General features: G+C 39.8%; 1 protein-coding gene across 3 annotated transcripts in view; it reads right to left on the reverse strand.

Annotated features, from left to right (window-relative positions):
- The window catches only part of myo1d (myosin 1D), a 189,163-nt gene that overhangs the window by 46,474 nt on the left and 123,781 nt on the right, over window positions 1-18,908 (reverse strand). For all 3 annotated transcript variants that reach the window (XR_009807794.1, XR_009807793.1, XM_061908110.1), the window contains exons 17-20: window positions 15,119-15,342; window positions 9,771-9,909; window positions 4,188-4,292; window positions 4,011-4,124 (exon numbers count right to left, since the gene is read on the reverse strand). Coding sequence is in view for 1 of the 3 variants with exons in the window: in XM_061908110.1 (XP_061764094.1) it covers window positions 4,011-4,124; window positions 4,188-4,292; window positions 9,771-9,909; window positions 15,119-15,342 (582 nt within the window). In the remaining 2 variants the exon portion in view is untranslated. The remainder of the gene's footprint in view (window positions 1-4,010; window positions 4,125-4,187; window positions 4,293-9,770; window positions 9,910-15,118; window positions 15,343-18,908) is intronic.

Below are 18,908 nucleotides of genomic sequence, written 5' to 3' on the forward strand. Positions count from 1 at the left end.
TTACTATTACTCGACCAGTTTCACAGACTCACTTTTACTATACAAAGACCCTAGTTTCAGTGGCTTACTATTACAATTCAAAAACCTTAGTTTCATTGACTCGTTATTACTCGACACTGACTCAAGTTTCACAGACTCAATATTAATATACAAAGACATGAGTTCCACTGACTTACTACTAGTCAACATGTTTCACAGACTCACTATTACTAAGTAAAGTCCTTGTTTTCATTGACATGCTATTACAATACAAAAGCCCAAGTTTCACTGACTCACTATTACTCGACATTGACTCAAGTTTCACAGACTCACTATTACTATACAAAGACCCGACTTCAACTGACTTACTCTTACTCAACAAGCTTCACAGACTCACATTACCACATAAATACCCTGGTTTCACTGATTTGCTATTACAATACAAAAACCCTAGTTTTCACTGAGTCACTATTACTCAAGTTTTTCTCACTCACTATTACTCGACAGAGAAAGTAGTTTCACTACCTCGCTATTACTCGACACTGACTCAAGTTTCAAAGACTCACTACTCCTATACAGAGACCCGAGTTCGACTGACTTACGGTTACTCGACAAGTTTCACTATTGCTATATAAAGACCCTGGTTTCACTGGCCTGGTATGACAATACAAAAACCCTAGTTTCACTGACTCACTATTACTCAAGTTTTGTTGACTCAACCTTACTTAACCAAGACCTTAGTTCCACGGACTTACTATTACTCGACCAGTTTCACAGACTCACTTTTACTATACAAAGACCCTAGTTTCAGTGGCTTACTATTACAATTCAAAAACCTTAGTTTCATTGACTCGTTATTAATCGACACTGACTCAAGTTTCACAGACTCAATATTAATATAAAAAGACCTGAGTTCCACTGACTTACTACTAGTCAACAAGTTTCAGACTCACTATTACTAAGTAAAGTCCTTGTTTTCATTGACATGCTATTACAATACAAAAACCCAAGTTTCACTGACTCACTATTACTCGACACTGACTCAAGTTTCACAGACTCAATATTAATATACAAAGACCTGAGTTCCACTGACTTACTACTAGTCAACATGTTTCACAGACTCACTATTACTAAGTAAAGTCCTTGTTTTCATTGACATGCTATTACAATACAAAAGCCCAAGTTTCACTGACTCGCTATTACTCGACACTGACTCACGTTCCACAGACTCACTATTACTATACAAAGACCCGACTTCAACTGACTTACTATTACTCAACAAGCTTCACAGACTCACATTACCACATAAATACCCTGGTTTCACTGATTTGCTATTACAATACAAAAACCCTAGTTTTCACTGAGTCACTATTACTCAACTTTTGCTCACTCACTATCACTCGACAGAGAAAGTAGTTTCACTACCTCGCTATTACTCGACACTGACTCAAGTTTCAAAGACTCACTACTCCTATACAGAGACCCGAGTTCGACTGACTTACGGTTACTCAACAAGTTTCACTATTGCTATATAAAGACCATGGTTTCACTGGCCTGGTATGACAATACCAAAAACCCTAGTTTCACTGACTCACTATTACTCAAGTTTTGCTGACTCAACCTTACTTATCCAAGAACCTCGTTCCACTGACTTGCTATTACTCAACACGTCTCACGAACTCACTATTACTATATAAAATCCCTGGTTTCATTGACTTGCTATTTCAATACAAAAACCCAAGATTCACTGACTCACTATTACTCAAGTTTTGCTGACTCATTATTACTTGACAGAGAAAGTAGTTTCACTGACTCGCTATTACTCGACACCGACTCAAGTTTCACAGACTCACTACTTCTATACAGAGTCCAGAGTTCGACGGACTTACCATTAATCAACAAGTTTCACACACTAACTATTGCTATAAGAAGACCCTGGTTTCACTGACTTGCTATGACAATACAAAAACCCTATATTCACTGACTCACTATTACTCCAGTTTCGCTGACTCAACCTTACTTACAGTTGTGATCAAAATTATTCAACCCCCACACAATTTTGGTGTTTTAGCAAGTTGGACATTTATTCCATATGTTGTTTATAGTCATATCAAATAAAGATGCATTAAATAGACAAATGCAACTTGAATTACAACATTAGATTTTGTAACATACCAAACAGTGTCATTTCTCTTAATATCTCATTGACTAAATTATTCAACCCCTTGAAGATCATAACTCTTAAGAACAGAATTTGAATAACGTATTTTCATTCAGGTGTTGAAAACACGTGTAGATGTGATTAGAACCATAACGAGCAACAATTAAACTGATTGAAAATGACTGTGACGCTCAGCTTCTTGTAGATGGTCAATGGTGTATTTGCAACATGGTGAAGTCCAGGGAGTGATCAAAGAAGTCAAGAGAGGAGGTAATTTCTCTTCATAAGAAAGGATATGGATATAAGAAAATAGCAAAGTCATTACACATTCCAAGAGACACAGTTGGGAGCATAATTCGCAAGTTTAAAGCTAAAGGCACAGTGGAAACACTACCTGGGCGTGGTAGAAAGAGGATGCTTCGTGCAACTGCTGTCCAGTATTTTAAGCGTACAGTGGTGAAAACCCCCCGGGTAACAGCTGAGGAACTACAACAGGACATTGCAGAGGGGGGAACGCAGGTTTCGTCCCAGACAATAAGGCGCGCACTACAAGATGAAGGCCTCCATGCCAGAACTCCCAGCCGCACCCCACTTCTGACTACCAGGCACAAGGAAAATAGACTCCAGTATGCCAAAAATTATCTGGACAAACCTCAAAGGTTTTGGGAAACTGTTCTATGGAGTGATGAGACAAAACTGGAACTCTTTGGGCCTATGAATCAACGTTATGTCTGGAGGAGAAAAAATGAAGCTTACAAAGAGAAGAACACCTTGCCTACAGTTAAGCATGGTGGGGGGTCTATCATGCTCTGGGGCTGTTTCTCTGCCTCAGGTACCGAGAATCTCCAGCGCGTTCAAGGCATTATGAATTCTATTTCCTACCAGGATATATTAGCTGCAAATGTCATGAAGTCAGTGACGAAGCTGAGGCTTGGGAGACGTTGGACCTTCCAACAGGACAACGATCCCAAGCATACCTCCAAATCAACAGAGTGGTTGCAGAAGAAGGGCTTGAAGACTCTGGAGTGGCCTTCACAGTCGCCAGACCTAAATCCTATAGAAAACCTGTGGTGGGACTTGAAGAAGGCAGTTGCAGCACGCAAGCCCAATAATATGAATGAACTGGAGGCCTTTGCCCAAGAGGAATGGGCTAAAATACCTGTAGATGGTTGCAAGAAGCTTGTCCGGTTATGTATCACCTTTGAAGGATGTAATTACTGCCAAAGGGTGTTCGACTAAGTACTAAAGATGCATGGAACTAGGGGGTTGAATCATTTTGTCAATGAGATATTAAGAAAAATGTCCTTTTTTGGTATTTTGTAAAATACAGTGTTACAATTTAAGTTGCATTTATCTATTTGACACATCTTTATTTGATATGACTATAAACAAAATACGGAATAAATGTCCAACTTACTAAAACACCAAAATTCTGTGGGGGTTGAATAATTTTGATCGCAACTGTAACCAAGAACCTAGTTCCACTGACTTGCTATTACTGGGCACTTTTACGATACAAAGACCCTGGTTTTACTGACTCACTTGTACTGGACAAAGTCTTAATGTTGTACTATTGTTTGGATTTTTATTTGTAGCTACTTTTTCGAGAGGTTAACTTGTTACTTTTGCACAATAAGGTATTCAAACCCTGCACTGTTTAATCTGATTGTGTTATTTTCAATGTCACACGTGCACTTTGTCGCCTGAGTGAATCGAGTACTCGATTCAGCGAGCGACTCACAAGAACTTGAGGGGTCTCGAGGCTCCGCCACCTTAAGTAAGTCACTTTTTATCACATTGCAATGATGTCCACAACCGGACTAGATGTCAAGGTCCTGGCATAGGAAAGTAAAAAAAAAGTAAGGCCTACGTTGTAGAGGGGGATGCTCTTCATGGGTTTGTACTGCTTCAGGGGGTCCATCTTGTACAGGTGGCGGTCTGTGATGAGCACGGCTCTGTCCTCCGCCTTGTGGAAGCGATTGATCTGGAAACACAATCCGGCGCATGACTCACAAAGTCAGGGCGAAAAGCGGAGGCCGACACCCACCTTGCGCACGTGGCACGCGAAGAGGACCCTCATGAACTTGTCTTTGCGCTGCAGCTCGCTGGAGACCAGCGTGAAGGACGAGACGCTGCCGGGACTGTCTCGCTTCTGCACGACCACAAAGACACGGTCAACGGACAGCGCGCATCTTTTGACAGTTAGCGAGCTAGCAAGCTAGCATGCGCTTCTCGACATTTGCTGGCGAGCACCAACGGCTCATCTTCCACTGCTCACACTGATCAATAGTTATCGTTGATGCTATTGTACGCCATTCCAGTCTTGTGCGGGTCTACAATATTGTCCTTGAGGTCAGCTCTTTAGTCTTGCCCATTGGGGTATAAGGGTTTGCATGAAGAGTGTTTGTGTGATGGGTTAAATGACTAAATAAAATAACAATAATATAGAAATAACACTACTATTACTTCTACCAATATTAATAATAATAATAATACAATTAATAAATATATGTAATATATTCTACATCAGTGGTCCCCAACCTTTTTGTATCCGCGGACCGGTCAACGCTTAATAATTAGTCCCGCGGACCGGGCGGGGGCTGGGGGGGGTCTGGTGGTGGTTGGGGGGTCCCTTTTTTTTGTCATGAAAAAGGGACGTTTTTGTCATGAAAAAGGGAGGTTTTTGTGGTTGGTGCACTAATTGTAAGTGTATATTGTGTTTTTGATGTTAATTTAATTAAAAAAAATAATATATATATATTTTTTTTTAGATAAAAATTAATAAAAAATTCTTCTGCGGCCTGGTGGTTGGGGACCACTGTTCTACATAATCCATTCATTAATTATCGTTTTACCACTTGTCCCTTTTGGGGTATATTCTACATAATATATGATAAAATAATAAATACAAAACAAAAATATATATAAAATCAAATAATAAATGATGATGCATTATTCTGTTTTTTGTAATTGTCATGGCCTAAAATACTTTTTCCCCCCCAGTGACATGGAGTCAAATTGTGATTTTATGTATTTGTTGGCAATGTCCAAAATCACAGGATTTCCACAACAATTGTAAAAGTAATACTGTACTGTATTGATGACGTACTCGTTTTATAGCACAAAGACCTAAACGTAGATTAAAAGCTTCAAGGGCCGCTTACTGAAAAGTCAAGTATGGGGAGGTGGGCGATTTTGATATATTTTATTTTGTAAAAAAACAAAAACAAAAAAAAAACATATATATTTGTCATGGTGGACTGAGCATATTATTTTAATAAGTTACAATATTACAGCTTTTTACAATTTACATTACATTCTCATTTAAAAAAAAAATCATACATATTTCCCCTGTAGGAATATAACAATAATAAAAACAATATGATTGTGTAACTGTATAACCTAGTCCGTCAAAAATTCTGCCTATACAAAAATATTCAAAATATATACATATTTTTTAAAAATCACTAGTTTGCCAACTAGACTGTTTTTTTTTTGGTTTTTTTATTAGTTTGAATCACCAGGGCCACATATTGAATAGAATGCGGGAGACATCTTGATCATTTTTTTAATAAATAAAAAAAAAGCTAAAAACAAATATATAAGTTCAAAGACACAATTTTGTGACAGCTTTGTGTTATCGCGGTCTTTACAACATTTCAGCTTTGTCTAAATACATTCTGATTGTTTTAATCTTTTTTTTTTCCATACATTTATATTATTGCAGTTTTTTCCCCATGTAAAAATAGAATAAAATATTAATAATATGATTATGTGAGTTCATAACCTAGTGAGCCAAAATATTCTACCTGTACGAAAATATTAATGTTTATTACACATTCAACAGTGTTTATTATTATTGTCGTAATGTTTCACAGTAATTAATTCATAAGTTAACTAACTAACCAACTAAATTTTATTTATTTATTTCGAGAGCTTCTTATATTTAAATCAGGAAAGTGTCAACTTTTACCACCAAGGCAATGTACTGAAAAGTCAAGTATTGATTAAGACATTTATTATAGAAATGTTGGTTGCTTCGAAACTCAAGAGTTTTGGCTGGTTCAGTCTTAATTTACCAGAAGTGGGTCTTTTTAATTTTCTTTTTTTATTAATCAGTCCAACAAAATAATACATAATTATACTACAATTCCAATTCCAAAACCTACTCAGCAACATTCGGAGTAGCAATCAACAGAGCAACTGAGGACACACAAACATGACAAAACAATCCCAAAGTAGTCAAACAAAAATGAAAAATATCAACAACAGTATCAATATTAATACGAATTCCAACATAGCATTGATTAGAAATCCCTCATTTACATTATCATCACAGCCACAAAAATTAAAAAATGAACAATAGTGTCACACTTGCATCGCATCTCATAAACTTGACAACACACAGTGTCCAATATTTTCCACAAAGATAAAATAGGTCATATTTTAGGTTCATTTAATAGTTAAAACAAATTTAAATAATGGAATCCCATATTCCAATATATGACTCATTATCTAAACTAATTGCAGTTTTTTCTACTGATATCATTTCCTTTTTCCATTGGTGCACCACTCCCATCTCTTCAGGACTTATACACCACCCGCCTCACCCGCAAAGCCTCACAGTTGTGAGTGACGCAAGCCACCCTGCACACAACCTGTTCAGTCTCCTTCCCTCTGGAAGAAGATGCAAGAGCCTCCGCTCCCGCACCACCAGACTCACCAACAGCTTTCACCACCAGGCTGTTAGGCTGCTGAACTCCATATTTATGTTGCACTTTACTGTTTGTGTTTTGTTTTTGTCTACGCATGGGAGAGCGCGAAACAAAATTTCGATTCCTTTTTATGTCTTTACATGTAAAGAAATTGACAAATAAAGCTGACTTGACTTTAGAGCTTGTGTATACTGGTCAGTATGAGTTGGACTATCAACATCTATCCATTTTTTTAATATTACCCTTTTTGTCATGACGCATATTGAAATAAATGCATTTTAACTCTTTAATGACATTTTGGTAAATTGATGCAGATCACCGATAATACACGTTTGCAGTGTCATTGGGATGTTTATATTTAGGAATGGGATTTTTTCCTTTGTTGTTTTCAACCATAACTCTTTTGCTCTCTGACATTCCCAAAATAAATGAACAAGAGTTCCCTCAGCTGCACGACACTTTATACATAACTCGCTATCCACTTAACCAATTTTAAACAGCGGTGAAGATGTAAAAATACAATCTATTCAAGATCTTAAATTGACTTAGCTTATTTTTAATGATTCCAAAGGGCTTATTGGATTTTTTCCCAAATATCATTCCATGATGTGTCTCTTTCATCTAAATTTTTTAAGTCATTCATCCATTTCCGAACACATTGAGTTTTGAAGCAACCAACATTTCTACAAATATTTTTTTTACACAATTATTTTTTATACGCTAAATTTTCTTACACCTAATTTCTTATACAAAAAACTAATTTGAAAAACAGAATTTTTAAACACAAGAATTATGCTCAAAATGTTTCATTCGAAGTAGGGCTGGGCGATATATCGCGGGTTTGTTTCTGTGCGATATAAAAAACGACTATATCGTGATATTCGAGTATACGTTTTCACGCAGTTGCTTTTAGCTGCGGTCATTAAACTGCATGCGTCTCTTCCTTTTTCTCGTCTCTCCTTCTCACTGAGACTTAAAACAAGCGCACCTTCTTACATACGTCACGCGCCCTCCCCGAGCAGAGAGGTAGCAGCATGGGTAACGTTAGCTGTGATGCTAGAGAAGCCGTGCGAGTGGTAATACGAGAGAAAGAAGGTGCGAATCTGGTAACAAATGAAGGAAGATATTAATTCCCAAGAAAAACAGCAGGGGGTCCATCGTCTGGCGGTGGTTCGGCTTCAAGCGGGAATATGTCAAATAGACAACTTGAATTTGTCAAGTGGGGGCACAAGCATTGCTACCAGAAGTAGCATTACTGCTAATATGTAGCATCATTTGAAAAGTGGACCGCTAATAAATGTTTAATAAATACAGTTTTGGTTAATTGACTTAGTTGTGATTTCCTTCTCGACATGAAAGTTTAAAATTAGTATATATTAAAGGGAATGAACATTATCACAATTTCAAAAGGGCTAAAAACAATAAAAATAAGTTCCCAGTGGCTTGTTTTATTTTTCAAAATGTTTTTCAACATTTTACACCTCCCGGAATATCCCTAAAAAAAGCTTGAAAGTTCTTGATTTTCGCTATTTGCGATGCGAATGTCCATTTCCCTGTGACGTCATACAGGGCTGCCAATACAAACATCATGACAGTTACCACAGCAAGATATAGTGACATTAGCTCGGATTCAGACTCGGATTTCAGCGGCTTAAACGATTCAACAGATTACGCATTTATTGAAACAGATGGTCGGAGTATGGAGGCAGGCAGATAGCGAAAACGAAATTGAAGAAGAAATTGAAGCTATTGAGCAAATAGCTATTGACGCTATTCGGCCATAGCATGGGTGTACCTAATGAAGTGGCCCATAGCATGGCTGCCTTATTAGCATCGCCGGCAAAAAGTGCGGACCAAACGATCAGGACTTTCGCATCTTGTGACACCGGAGCAACTTAAATATGTCGATTGGTAAGTGTTTGTTTCGCATTAAATGTGGGTATCTAGTTTCAAATGTACATACAGCTAGCGTAAATAACATGTCAGCATCGATTAGCGTAGCATGTTAGCATCGATTAGCTGGCAGTCATGCCGTGACCAAATATGTCTGATTAGCACATAAGTCAACAACATAAACAAAACTCACCTTTGTGATTTCGTTGACTTAATCGTTGCAAATGCATCTGCAGGTTATCCATACATCTCTGTGCCATGTCTGCCTTAGCATCGCCGGTAAAATGTGCAGACACTCTGGCAAATTCAATGGGGGTCTGGCGGCAGATTTCTTGCCAGTGTTGCAACTTGAATCCCTCCCTGTTAGTGTTCCTACACCCTCCGACAACACACCGACGAGGCATGATGTCTCCAAGGTTCCAAAACATAGTCGAAAAAACGGAAAATAACAGAGCTGAGACCCGGTGTTTGTAATGTGAAAATGAAAATGGCGGGTGTATTACCTCGGTGACGTCACGTTCTGACGTCATCGCTAAAAGACCGATAAACAGAAAGGCATTTAATTTGCCAAAATTCACCCATTTAGAGTTCGGAAATCGGTTTTTCTGCAACATCAAGGTATATATTGACGCTTGCATAGGTTTGGTGATAATGTTCCCCTTTAATGCAGTATGAAGAAGAATGTTTTAATGTAGACACATAGAATCACCATACTGCTGTATTTATATGCATCAAGTGTTCATTCAAGGCTAAGGCAAAATATCGAGAGATATATATCGTGTATCGCGATATGGCCTAAAAATATCGAGATATTAAAAATAGGCCATATCGCCCAGCCCTAATTCGAAGGAATTGTCAGCATAATTTGATGTCAAAATTCAGACCCGAAAATGTAGTTCCATGAATTTAGTGATAAAAAACACAGATTGACCTCCAGAAGTCTCTCTGTGTAACAATAAACTTGGCATAGAATTGAGTGAGATTGATAAACGTCCAAAATGATCAGAAAATACAATACTCACCAGGTAGTTTCCTTCCCAAGCTCGCTGCAGGCCCAGGTCCACCCTCTGGCCCTTAAGAGCCTCTAGACAGGCCACCTTTGCCCTCACCTGCAGGGCCTCCTCTGCAGTCAGGCCTTTGATCAGCGTCCACGCCCACCACCTGCGGCGAGACAGCGAGAAGATCAACCTTCTCCCCCGAGACCAGCAGCAAAACCATTCCAGCGGAGGGCCAAAGTTCTCGCTGCGCTCCTCCAAAGCACAACGCCGCCGAGATGAAAGGCGGCAGCGAGTCTTTGAGAAGCCGGGAGGGAGGAAAGAGGAAAACGAAAACGGGCGCCCAGTGTGAGCACAGGAAAGCGACTGAAGTGGAGGAGAAGCAAGACTTGAGGCGGCCTCAGTCTCCTGTGGTTCAAGTCTGGCTTGCTGCTTTAAAAAAACAACTTTTCACTCTCACAAAGAGTCCAAGATGGCGGACAAACAACTAGAATTTGGTCGACACAATAACCACTTAAGAGATATGTCCCCATGCGACACTCCTTTTGGGTCTTGGTGAGCCTCGGTAAATACGGACGGGTCGCATTGGAAAACGCAAAAGGACTTGCTAGAATATTTGTTTCTAAATGATCACAAAAAACTTTGTATTACTTTGGGAGACCAGCTGCTGGGTGTCTGCCACACCGGAGTCGGTTTTGAGGGACTAGAGGAGATGCGGATGAGGGGACAGGGCTGCGGAGCTAGCACTGAGCGCTGGGGCGGAGAGGCTTCGCGGTGTCTTGGCTGGGTGAGCAGGTATCGGACACCTCAGTCTCCTTGGACGTATCCTCGCTCATCCATGCGGACTGGACACTGGCCGAGATTGGAGTCGGCTGTCTTGGTTGCTTTGATGGGTCTGCTCCTGTCTCTGGCCATGCTCCCTGCATCCCAGCGGACGATGGCGTGGAACACCGCAGAGGCCACCACAGTGGATATGTTTTATTCATAGCTGTATGTGTCTGGTTGTATCTTCTGCTTTAATGTATTTAATGTCCTCTGTGTTCTTTGATGTTTCCCTCTTACACACATGTAAGAGGGATGCCACCTCAGTAGAAGCATTTAAGTCTCACCTTAAAACTCATTTGTATACTCTAGCCTTTAAATAGACTCCCTTTTTAACCAGTTGATCTGCCGTTTCTTTTCTTTTTCTTCTATGTCCCACTCTCCTTTGTGGAGGGAGTCCGGTCCGATCCGGTGGCCATGTACTGCTCGCCTGTGTATCGGCTGGGGACATCTCTGCGCTGCTGATCCGCCTCCGCTTGGGATGGTTTCCTGCTGGCTCCGCTGTGAACGGGACTCTCGCTGCTGTGTTGGATCCGCTTTGGACTGGACTCTCGCGACTGTGTTGGATCCATTATGGATTGAACTTTCACAGTATCATGTTAGACCCGCTCGACATCCATTGCTTTCCTCCTCTCCAAGGTTCTCATAGTCATCATTGTCACCGACGTCCCACTGGGTCATTATTGTCACCGATGTCCCACTGGGTGTGAGTTTTCCTTGCCCTTATGTGGGCCTACCAAGGATGTTGTAGTGGTTTGTGCAGCCCTTTGAGACACTAGTGATTTAGGGCTATATAAGTAAACATTGATTGATTGATTGATGTGTACTATGGCTATGAGTTGTTGTTTTTTTCCCTTGGCCTCAGTCTGCACCCCCTCTCCAGGGCCCAGGCTAAGACCGATTTTTTAAATTTTATTTTAATCTTTAGTTTTTTTCTCCCACCCCCCCTCCTTGTTTACCTGTATCTCATCTTTTTTGTAAGGGGCGCTGGAAGCCGGCAGACCCGTCAGCGATCCTGTTCGGTCTCCCTGTAATGTTTGTTTGATCTTGAATGGGATTGTGCTGAAAATTGAAATTTTCCTGACGGAATAAATAAAGTACTATCTAATCTAATCTGTTCCTGACAAGAAGACAAAAGGCTGAAATCTACCAAGAAGAATGCTCGTAAAACTCCACTGGGACTTCAAAGCGGACAGGCAGGATCTGCCCAACTTATAGCTCGGTTGGTAGAGTGGCCGTGCCAGCAACTTGAGGGTTGCAGGTTCGATTCCCGCTTCCGCCATCCTCGTCACTGCCGTTGTGTCCTTGGGCAAGACACTTTACCCACGTGCTCCCAGTGCCACCCACACTGGTTTAAATGTAACTTAGATATTGGGTTTCACTATGTAAAGCGCTTTGAGTCACTAGAGAAAAGCGCTATATAAATATAATTCAATTCAATTCAATTCAACTTCCAGAGGTACTCTTTTTGAAGTATTTTACAAACTCTTTTTGAACTATTTTATGGAATTCTTTGAACTATCTTATGGGACTCTCTTTGAACTATTTTATGAGACTTTTTTTGAACTATTTGACAAACTCTCTTTGAACTGTTCGGTGCCCGAGGACAACGCTGTTTACGACCCACTTCCCTCAGGAAGCAGCTGTAGGAAGTAGAGGGGAGAAAGTCAAATAAAGAAGGAGGAGTACAATCTTTGGGCAGAGCGTGGTGCAGGACTGTACAGAGAGTACAGTGGCCATGCCTCTCCTCAGATCAGAGTCCAAATTTAATTCTGTCTCTGTTTGATCCTTTGCCTATTGTCTTGTTTAATAGATGTCATCAGTGTTTGAACCTGACGGACTGGTGAGCCCAGACCAAAACCAGCTCCATCTGCTACCGCTGCGAATCGAGTCGCCATCGGAGTAATCCCGGTCCCAAATGCCAGCCGCTTGCAGAGAGACTCAGACACATTGTGTGGAGCTGTTATAAAATAATATTATTTAATAAACAAACTTTCACCTAAAGCAAACTTTTATCAGGGCCGATAGCGATTATTAGTAGTCAAGGAGGCTGATAAGCCATATTTGGAGTTATTTAATGTCAAGTTGTTTTTTCAACATTATTTTTTTTAGAAAGGTGGGACCAGTAGTGACATAATGTTTGATGTTGTGTTTAATTGATCATCCAAAAAAAAATCAAACACTTTTATTACGTGTGTCAAAGAGGAGTGTCAACATTTCATTTAAGAATATGAAACATCATCTGGGAAAATTGGTCAAAATATGACATTTCTCTACATCACAATAACTCATCTACTCCATTTTATACTAAAAACCCCGTTTCCATACGAGTTGGGAAATTGTGTTAGATGTAAAAACAAACGGAATACAATGATTTGCAAATCTTTTTCAACCCATATTCAATTGAATGCAATACAAAGACAACATATTTGATGTTCTAATTCATAAACTTTATTTTTTTTTGTAAATAATAACTTAAGAAAGGGCATGTTCACCACTGTTACATCACCTTTTCTTTTAACAACACTCAATAAACGTTTGGGAACTGAGGAAACTAATTGTTGAAGCTTTGAAAGTGGAATTCTTTCCCATTCCTTTTTTATGTAGAGCTTCAGTCGTTCAACAGTCCGGGGTCTCCGCTGTCGTATTTTACGCTTCAAAATGCGCCACACATTTTCGATGGGAGACAGGTCTGGGCGGCAGGCGGGCCAGGAAAGTACTTGCACTTTTTTTTTACGAAGCCACGCTGTTGTAACACGTGCTGAATGTGGCTTGGCATTGTCTTGCTGAAATAAGCAGGGGCGTCCATGAAAACGACGGCGCTTAGATGGCAGCCTATGTTGTTCCAAAACCTGTATGTACCTTTCAGCATTAATGGTGTCTTCACAGATGTGTAAGATACCAATGCCTTGGGCAATAATGCACCCCCATACCATCACAGATGCTGGCTTTTGAACTTTGCGTCGATATCAGTCTGGATGGTTCGCTTCCCCTTTGGTCCAGATGACACGATGTCGAATATTTCCCAAAATAATTTGAAATATGGACTCGTCAGACCACAGAACACTTTTCCACTTTGCATCAGTCCATCTTAGATGATCTCGAGCCCAGAGAAGCCGGCGGCGTTTCTGGATGTTGTTGATAAATGGCTTTCACTTTGCATTGTAAAGCTTTAACTTGCACTTACAGATGTAGCGACAAACTGTATTTAGTGACAGTGGTTTTCTGAAGTGTTCCTGAGCCCATGTGGTGATATCCTTTAGAGATTGATGTCGGTTTTTGATACAGTGCCATCTGAGGGGTCGAAGGTCACGGACCATTCAATGTTGGTTTCCGGCCATGCCACTTACGTGGATTCTCTGAACCTTTTGATGATATTATCGACCGTAGATGTTGAAATCCCTAAATTTCTTGCAATTGCACTTTGAGAAACGTTGTTCTTAAACTGTTTGACTATTTGCTCACGCAGTTGTGGACAAAGGGGTGTACCTCGCCCCATCCTTTCTTTTTTGGGAAGCTGTTTTTATACCCAATCATGGCACCCACCTGTTCCCAATTAACCTGCACACCTGTGGGATGTTCCAAATAAGTGTTTGATGAGCATTCCTCAACTTTATCAGTATTTATTACCACCTTTCCCGACTTCTTTGTCACGTGTTGATGGCATCAAATTCTAAAGTTAATGATTATTTGCAAAAAAAAAAAAAGTTTATCAGTTTGAACATCAAATATGTTGTCTTTGTAGCATATTCAACTGAATATGGGTTGAAAAGGATTTGCAAATCATTGTATTCCGTTTATATTTACATCCAACACAATTTCCCAACTCATATGGAAACGGGGTTTGTAAATAGGAACAATTCTGGGTTTCTTCACGTAGATTATACTTAAGACATTTTTTCAAGATGACTGACATTTATTCCTGGATGTTACAGAAAGTATGAGAATGCGTGAGCTGCTGCCTGATCTTCTTTACTTTCATAATCATCTCATATTTAAAGTTTAAGTCCCAACGATAGTCGCACGCACACAAGGTGTGGTGAAATGATTCTCTGCATGTGACCCATCCCCATGTTCACCCCCTGGGAGGTGAGGGGAGCAGTGAGCAGCAGCGGTGGCCGCGCTCGGGAATCATTTTGGTGATTTAACCCTTAATTCCAACCTTTCATGCTGAGTTTTTTTAATTGATTGAAACTTTTATTAGTAGATTGCACAGTACAGTATATATTTCGTACAATTGACCACTAAATGGTAACACCTGAATATGTTTTTAACTTGTTTAAGTCAGGGTCCAAGTTAATCAATTCATGGTTGGAGTGCCAAGCAGGGGGGTAATGGGTCCCATTTTTATAGTCTTTGGTATGACTCGGCCGGGGTTTGAACTCACGACCTACCACTAACCACTAGGCCACAGAGCAGGTTATGTATATAACATTATAATAATAATGATATCAAATGACAAAAACATCAAATATAGTCTATACATGAGGTAACAGTTCTATCAAATATGTAAATGTGACGTTCATGGAGACATTCAAAGTAAAAGTGCGCACCTGTTGTAGATGCTCCTGAGCGCCTCCTCGAACCTGCGCAGGACCTTGGGGGGCGTGGGCCACTTGACGCGCTTGCCGTGGTCCTTCATGGAGCGCACGTTCCGGAAGCGGCGGTTGACCTCGCGGATGTACGACTTGACCTTGTAGTGTCGGTAGGCCCGCAGGATGACCAGGGCCGCCCGCATGCGCCGGTACCGGATCCTGGCGATGGTGCCCCTCCACACCTGGGAACCCACAAAAACACCAGATCTCAAACTTCACACACACACAAAGCAACTTTTAATAACCCCCCCAATTTAAATTTTTCCTCTCTTGGCAAAGGCAGTCACACTCCCTCCCCTTTTTGAGTCTCCACTGCCTGCCTCTGTCTTGTTTAACTTTCTTGTAGCCTCTTTTTTTGCACTGCTCTCCAAAATGTAAACAATTACCGTATTTCCTTGAATAGCCGCCGGGGCGCTAATTAATTCAAAACGTCTTCTCACTCCTGCGCTTATTCAAGGCATGTGGTAAAAGTAAGCAGGCGCTAATCATTTTAAAACCTCTTCTCACCCCTGTGCTTACCAATGTCATGCAGTAAAAAATTGAGTGTGATAAAAAAAATTAATTAATAAAAAATAATTCTGCGGCCGCGGCCCGGTGGTTGGGGACCAGTGCTCTACAACATGTCATCGCGACCGCCTTTACACAACGCTATCTGCGTGCCGGCCGGACGCATGCATATCTCTGCTTCTCATACGAGATTGCAATGCATACTTGCTCAACAGCCATACCTTTTACACTGATGGTTGTGATATAAACAACTTTAACACTCTTACTAATATGTGCCACACTCAGTGAACCCACACCAAACACATTTCTGGAGAACATCGGCTCTGTCGGAACGGTTGTTGCTGGACACACGACAGACTCCGGGGAGAGGAGGAGCGCCGCGTGCCTGCCGACCCTTTTAGTCTACCAACATTCGGAATCATTAACGTGGACCCCGACTTTAACAAGTTGAAAAACTTATTCGGGTGTTACCATGTAGTGGTCAATTGTATGGAATATGTACTGGATTGTGCAATCTACTAATAAAAAGTTTCAATCATGACAACAGGAGTAAGCATTGCCCTGATGTATGGACAAATTGGAAGATGCTGGCAGCCATTCAAGGTACCCCCGGAAGCTGACACTAACGATCGGAAGATGCGGGCAGAACTCTGACTTTTGTGATTTTGGATAACATCTGACTGCGGACCGTGCAGGATTACTTTGAGGGCCAGAAATAGAATGAAAAGGGTAAACACAACTACTCTAAACTTGATGGTTTCCCCTGGCTGCGACGTGGCGAGGCTGTTACTTCGAGATTCCCCTCGAGGACAGTGCAGCGAAGACGGAAACAAAATCCTTCCCCGTCAACGACACCTGGAATGATAAATTCTGTTCCTTTGCCACCGCCTGCAGAGCAACGCCAGGCCTACAGACTTAACACCCACACCACGGACCATGGGTACTAGAGGTAATGTAGTAGCCATTGTGGTCCATCATCCATCCATTTTCTACCGCTTATTCCCTTTTGGGGTCGCGGGGGGCGCTGGCGCCTATCTCAGCTAGAATCGATTTGGACATGGATGATTATAGAACCGATTAGTAAGCATCAATAATCGATAATTGACTTATTTATTGTAAATAAAGTAATGCAGACAGTTCTAAAATGTGGTTGACTGCAGCGAGCCACCCCACCCCGAGATCCGACCAGCTCTTTTATTTTAGGGCACTTATTTTGCACACATTCTCGTTAATTTACTAAATGTGGCAATTAATTTGATTGTTTCTTAATACAAATTGTTGTTTTTTTACAGTTGCAACTGATAAACACTTGTTTAATTAAAGAAAAGCATCAATATACATAAATAAAAAATGAATTAATAATGAATAATCGGAGCTCCTAAATTGGAATTGAATCGTGAGGTGCCTAAAGATTACCACCTGTAATGGCTACATATGCCTTTGCCGCTGATTCACCCCACGTGGTATGACGAAAAAAAGAGCAGCGCCCCTAGTGGCTGGCAGCACACCTCCCCTCCTGTTGCAAGTCTTGTGGTTTCCGTGTCAACATTTGTATATATGTGCTTATCAAGTTTTTTCCCTCAACCCAAGTCTGTGCCCCCTCGTCCCAAAGGAGCCCAGTCTGAGGTCGACTTTTTACTGGGGTTGAGGTCTCCCTTTTCCCCCAACTCTTACGGGGCGCCATAAGTGCCAACCCATCACCGTTCCTGTTCTGTTGGCCTGTACAATGTTTGTCTAATCTAACGGGTTAGTGCTGAAAATGTAATTTCATTCTGCTTGTGCAATGACAATAAAGAACATACCATCAATAAAGTACTTTCTATTCTATCCGTACCAGAATATTTTCATAAAAAAAAAAAAAAAAGAAAATACGACATGTCCTGGGAAAACAGGACATTTGGTCACAAGAATGCCAGTGTGTCACGTAAGCAAAATAATTTCTAAAAGTTTAATTTTGGCATTGAATATCATTTTAGTGCCTTTTGATAATTATATCAAAAGGCTTCAATTCAGTCATATATATATATACACATATACATACTATATATATATATATATACACACACACAGACATTGGATATATATATATATGTATATATTAATATATATATATGTATATATATATACATGTGTATATATATACATGTGTATATATACATATATATATATATATATATATATATATATGGAAACACATAAACACACACACAGTCTGTATATATATTTTTTTATATACGCAGTGTATATATACACACACGCATTTATATATCCATACATATGAATATATATACTTATATATATATACACACACACACATATATATATACACACACATATATATTAGGGGTGTGTGAAAAAATCTTTTTGAATCGCGATTCTCACGTTGTGAGTTTCAGAATCGATTCTTATTTTTTAAAAATCGATTATTATCAATCCAAAAAACCACTACACAGAAATACCATAACAATGCAATCCAATTCCAAAACCAAACCTGACCCAGCAACACTCAGAACTGCAATAAACAGAGCAATTGAGAGGAGACACAAACGCGACACAGAACAAACCAAAAGTAATTAAACAAAAATGAATATTATCAACAACAGTATCAATATTAATTATAATTTCTTAATAGCAGTGATTAAAAATCCCTAATTGACATTATCGCTAGACATTTATAAAAATAATTAAAAAAAAACAATAGTGTCACAGTGGCTTACACTTGCATCGCATCTCATAAGCTTGACAACACACTGTGTCCAATGTTTTCACAAAGATAAAATAAGTCATATTTTTGATTTGTTTAATAGTTAAAACAAATTTACATTATTGCAATCAGTTGATAAAACATTGTCCTTTACAATTATAAAAGCTTTTTACAAAAATCTACTACTTTGCTTGCATGTCAGCAGACTGGGGTAGATCCTGCTGAAATCCTATGTATTGAATGAATACAGAATCGATTTGAATCGGAAAAATATCGTTTTTGAATCGGGAATCGCGATGAATCGAAAAAAATCGATATACAGTGTAATCGAATCGCGACCCCAAGAATCGATATTGAATCGAATTGTGGGACACCCAAAGATTCGCAGCCCTAATGTATCGATACAAATATATCCACACACACACGCATATATATATATATATATATATATATATATATATATATATATATATATATATACACACACAAATATATACATATACATACACACACATACATATGTAATTATACACATGT

The sequence above is a fragment of the Nerophis ophidion genome, linkage group LG08, assembly GCF_033978795.1.
Source record: "Nerophis ophidion isolate RoL-2023_Sa linkage group LG08, RoL_Noph_v1.0, whole genome shotgun sequence".
In the NCBI taxonomy this organism is placed as follows: domain Eukaryota; kingdom Metazoa; phylum Chordata; class Actinopteri; order Syngnathiformes; family Syngnathidae; genus Nerophis; species Nerophis ophidion.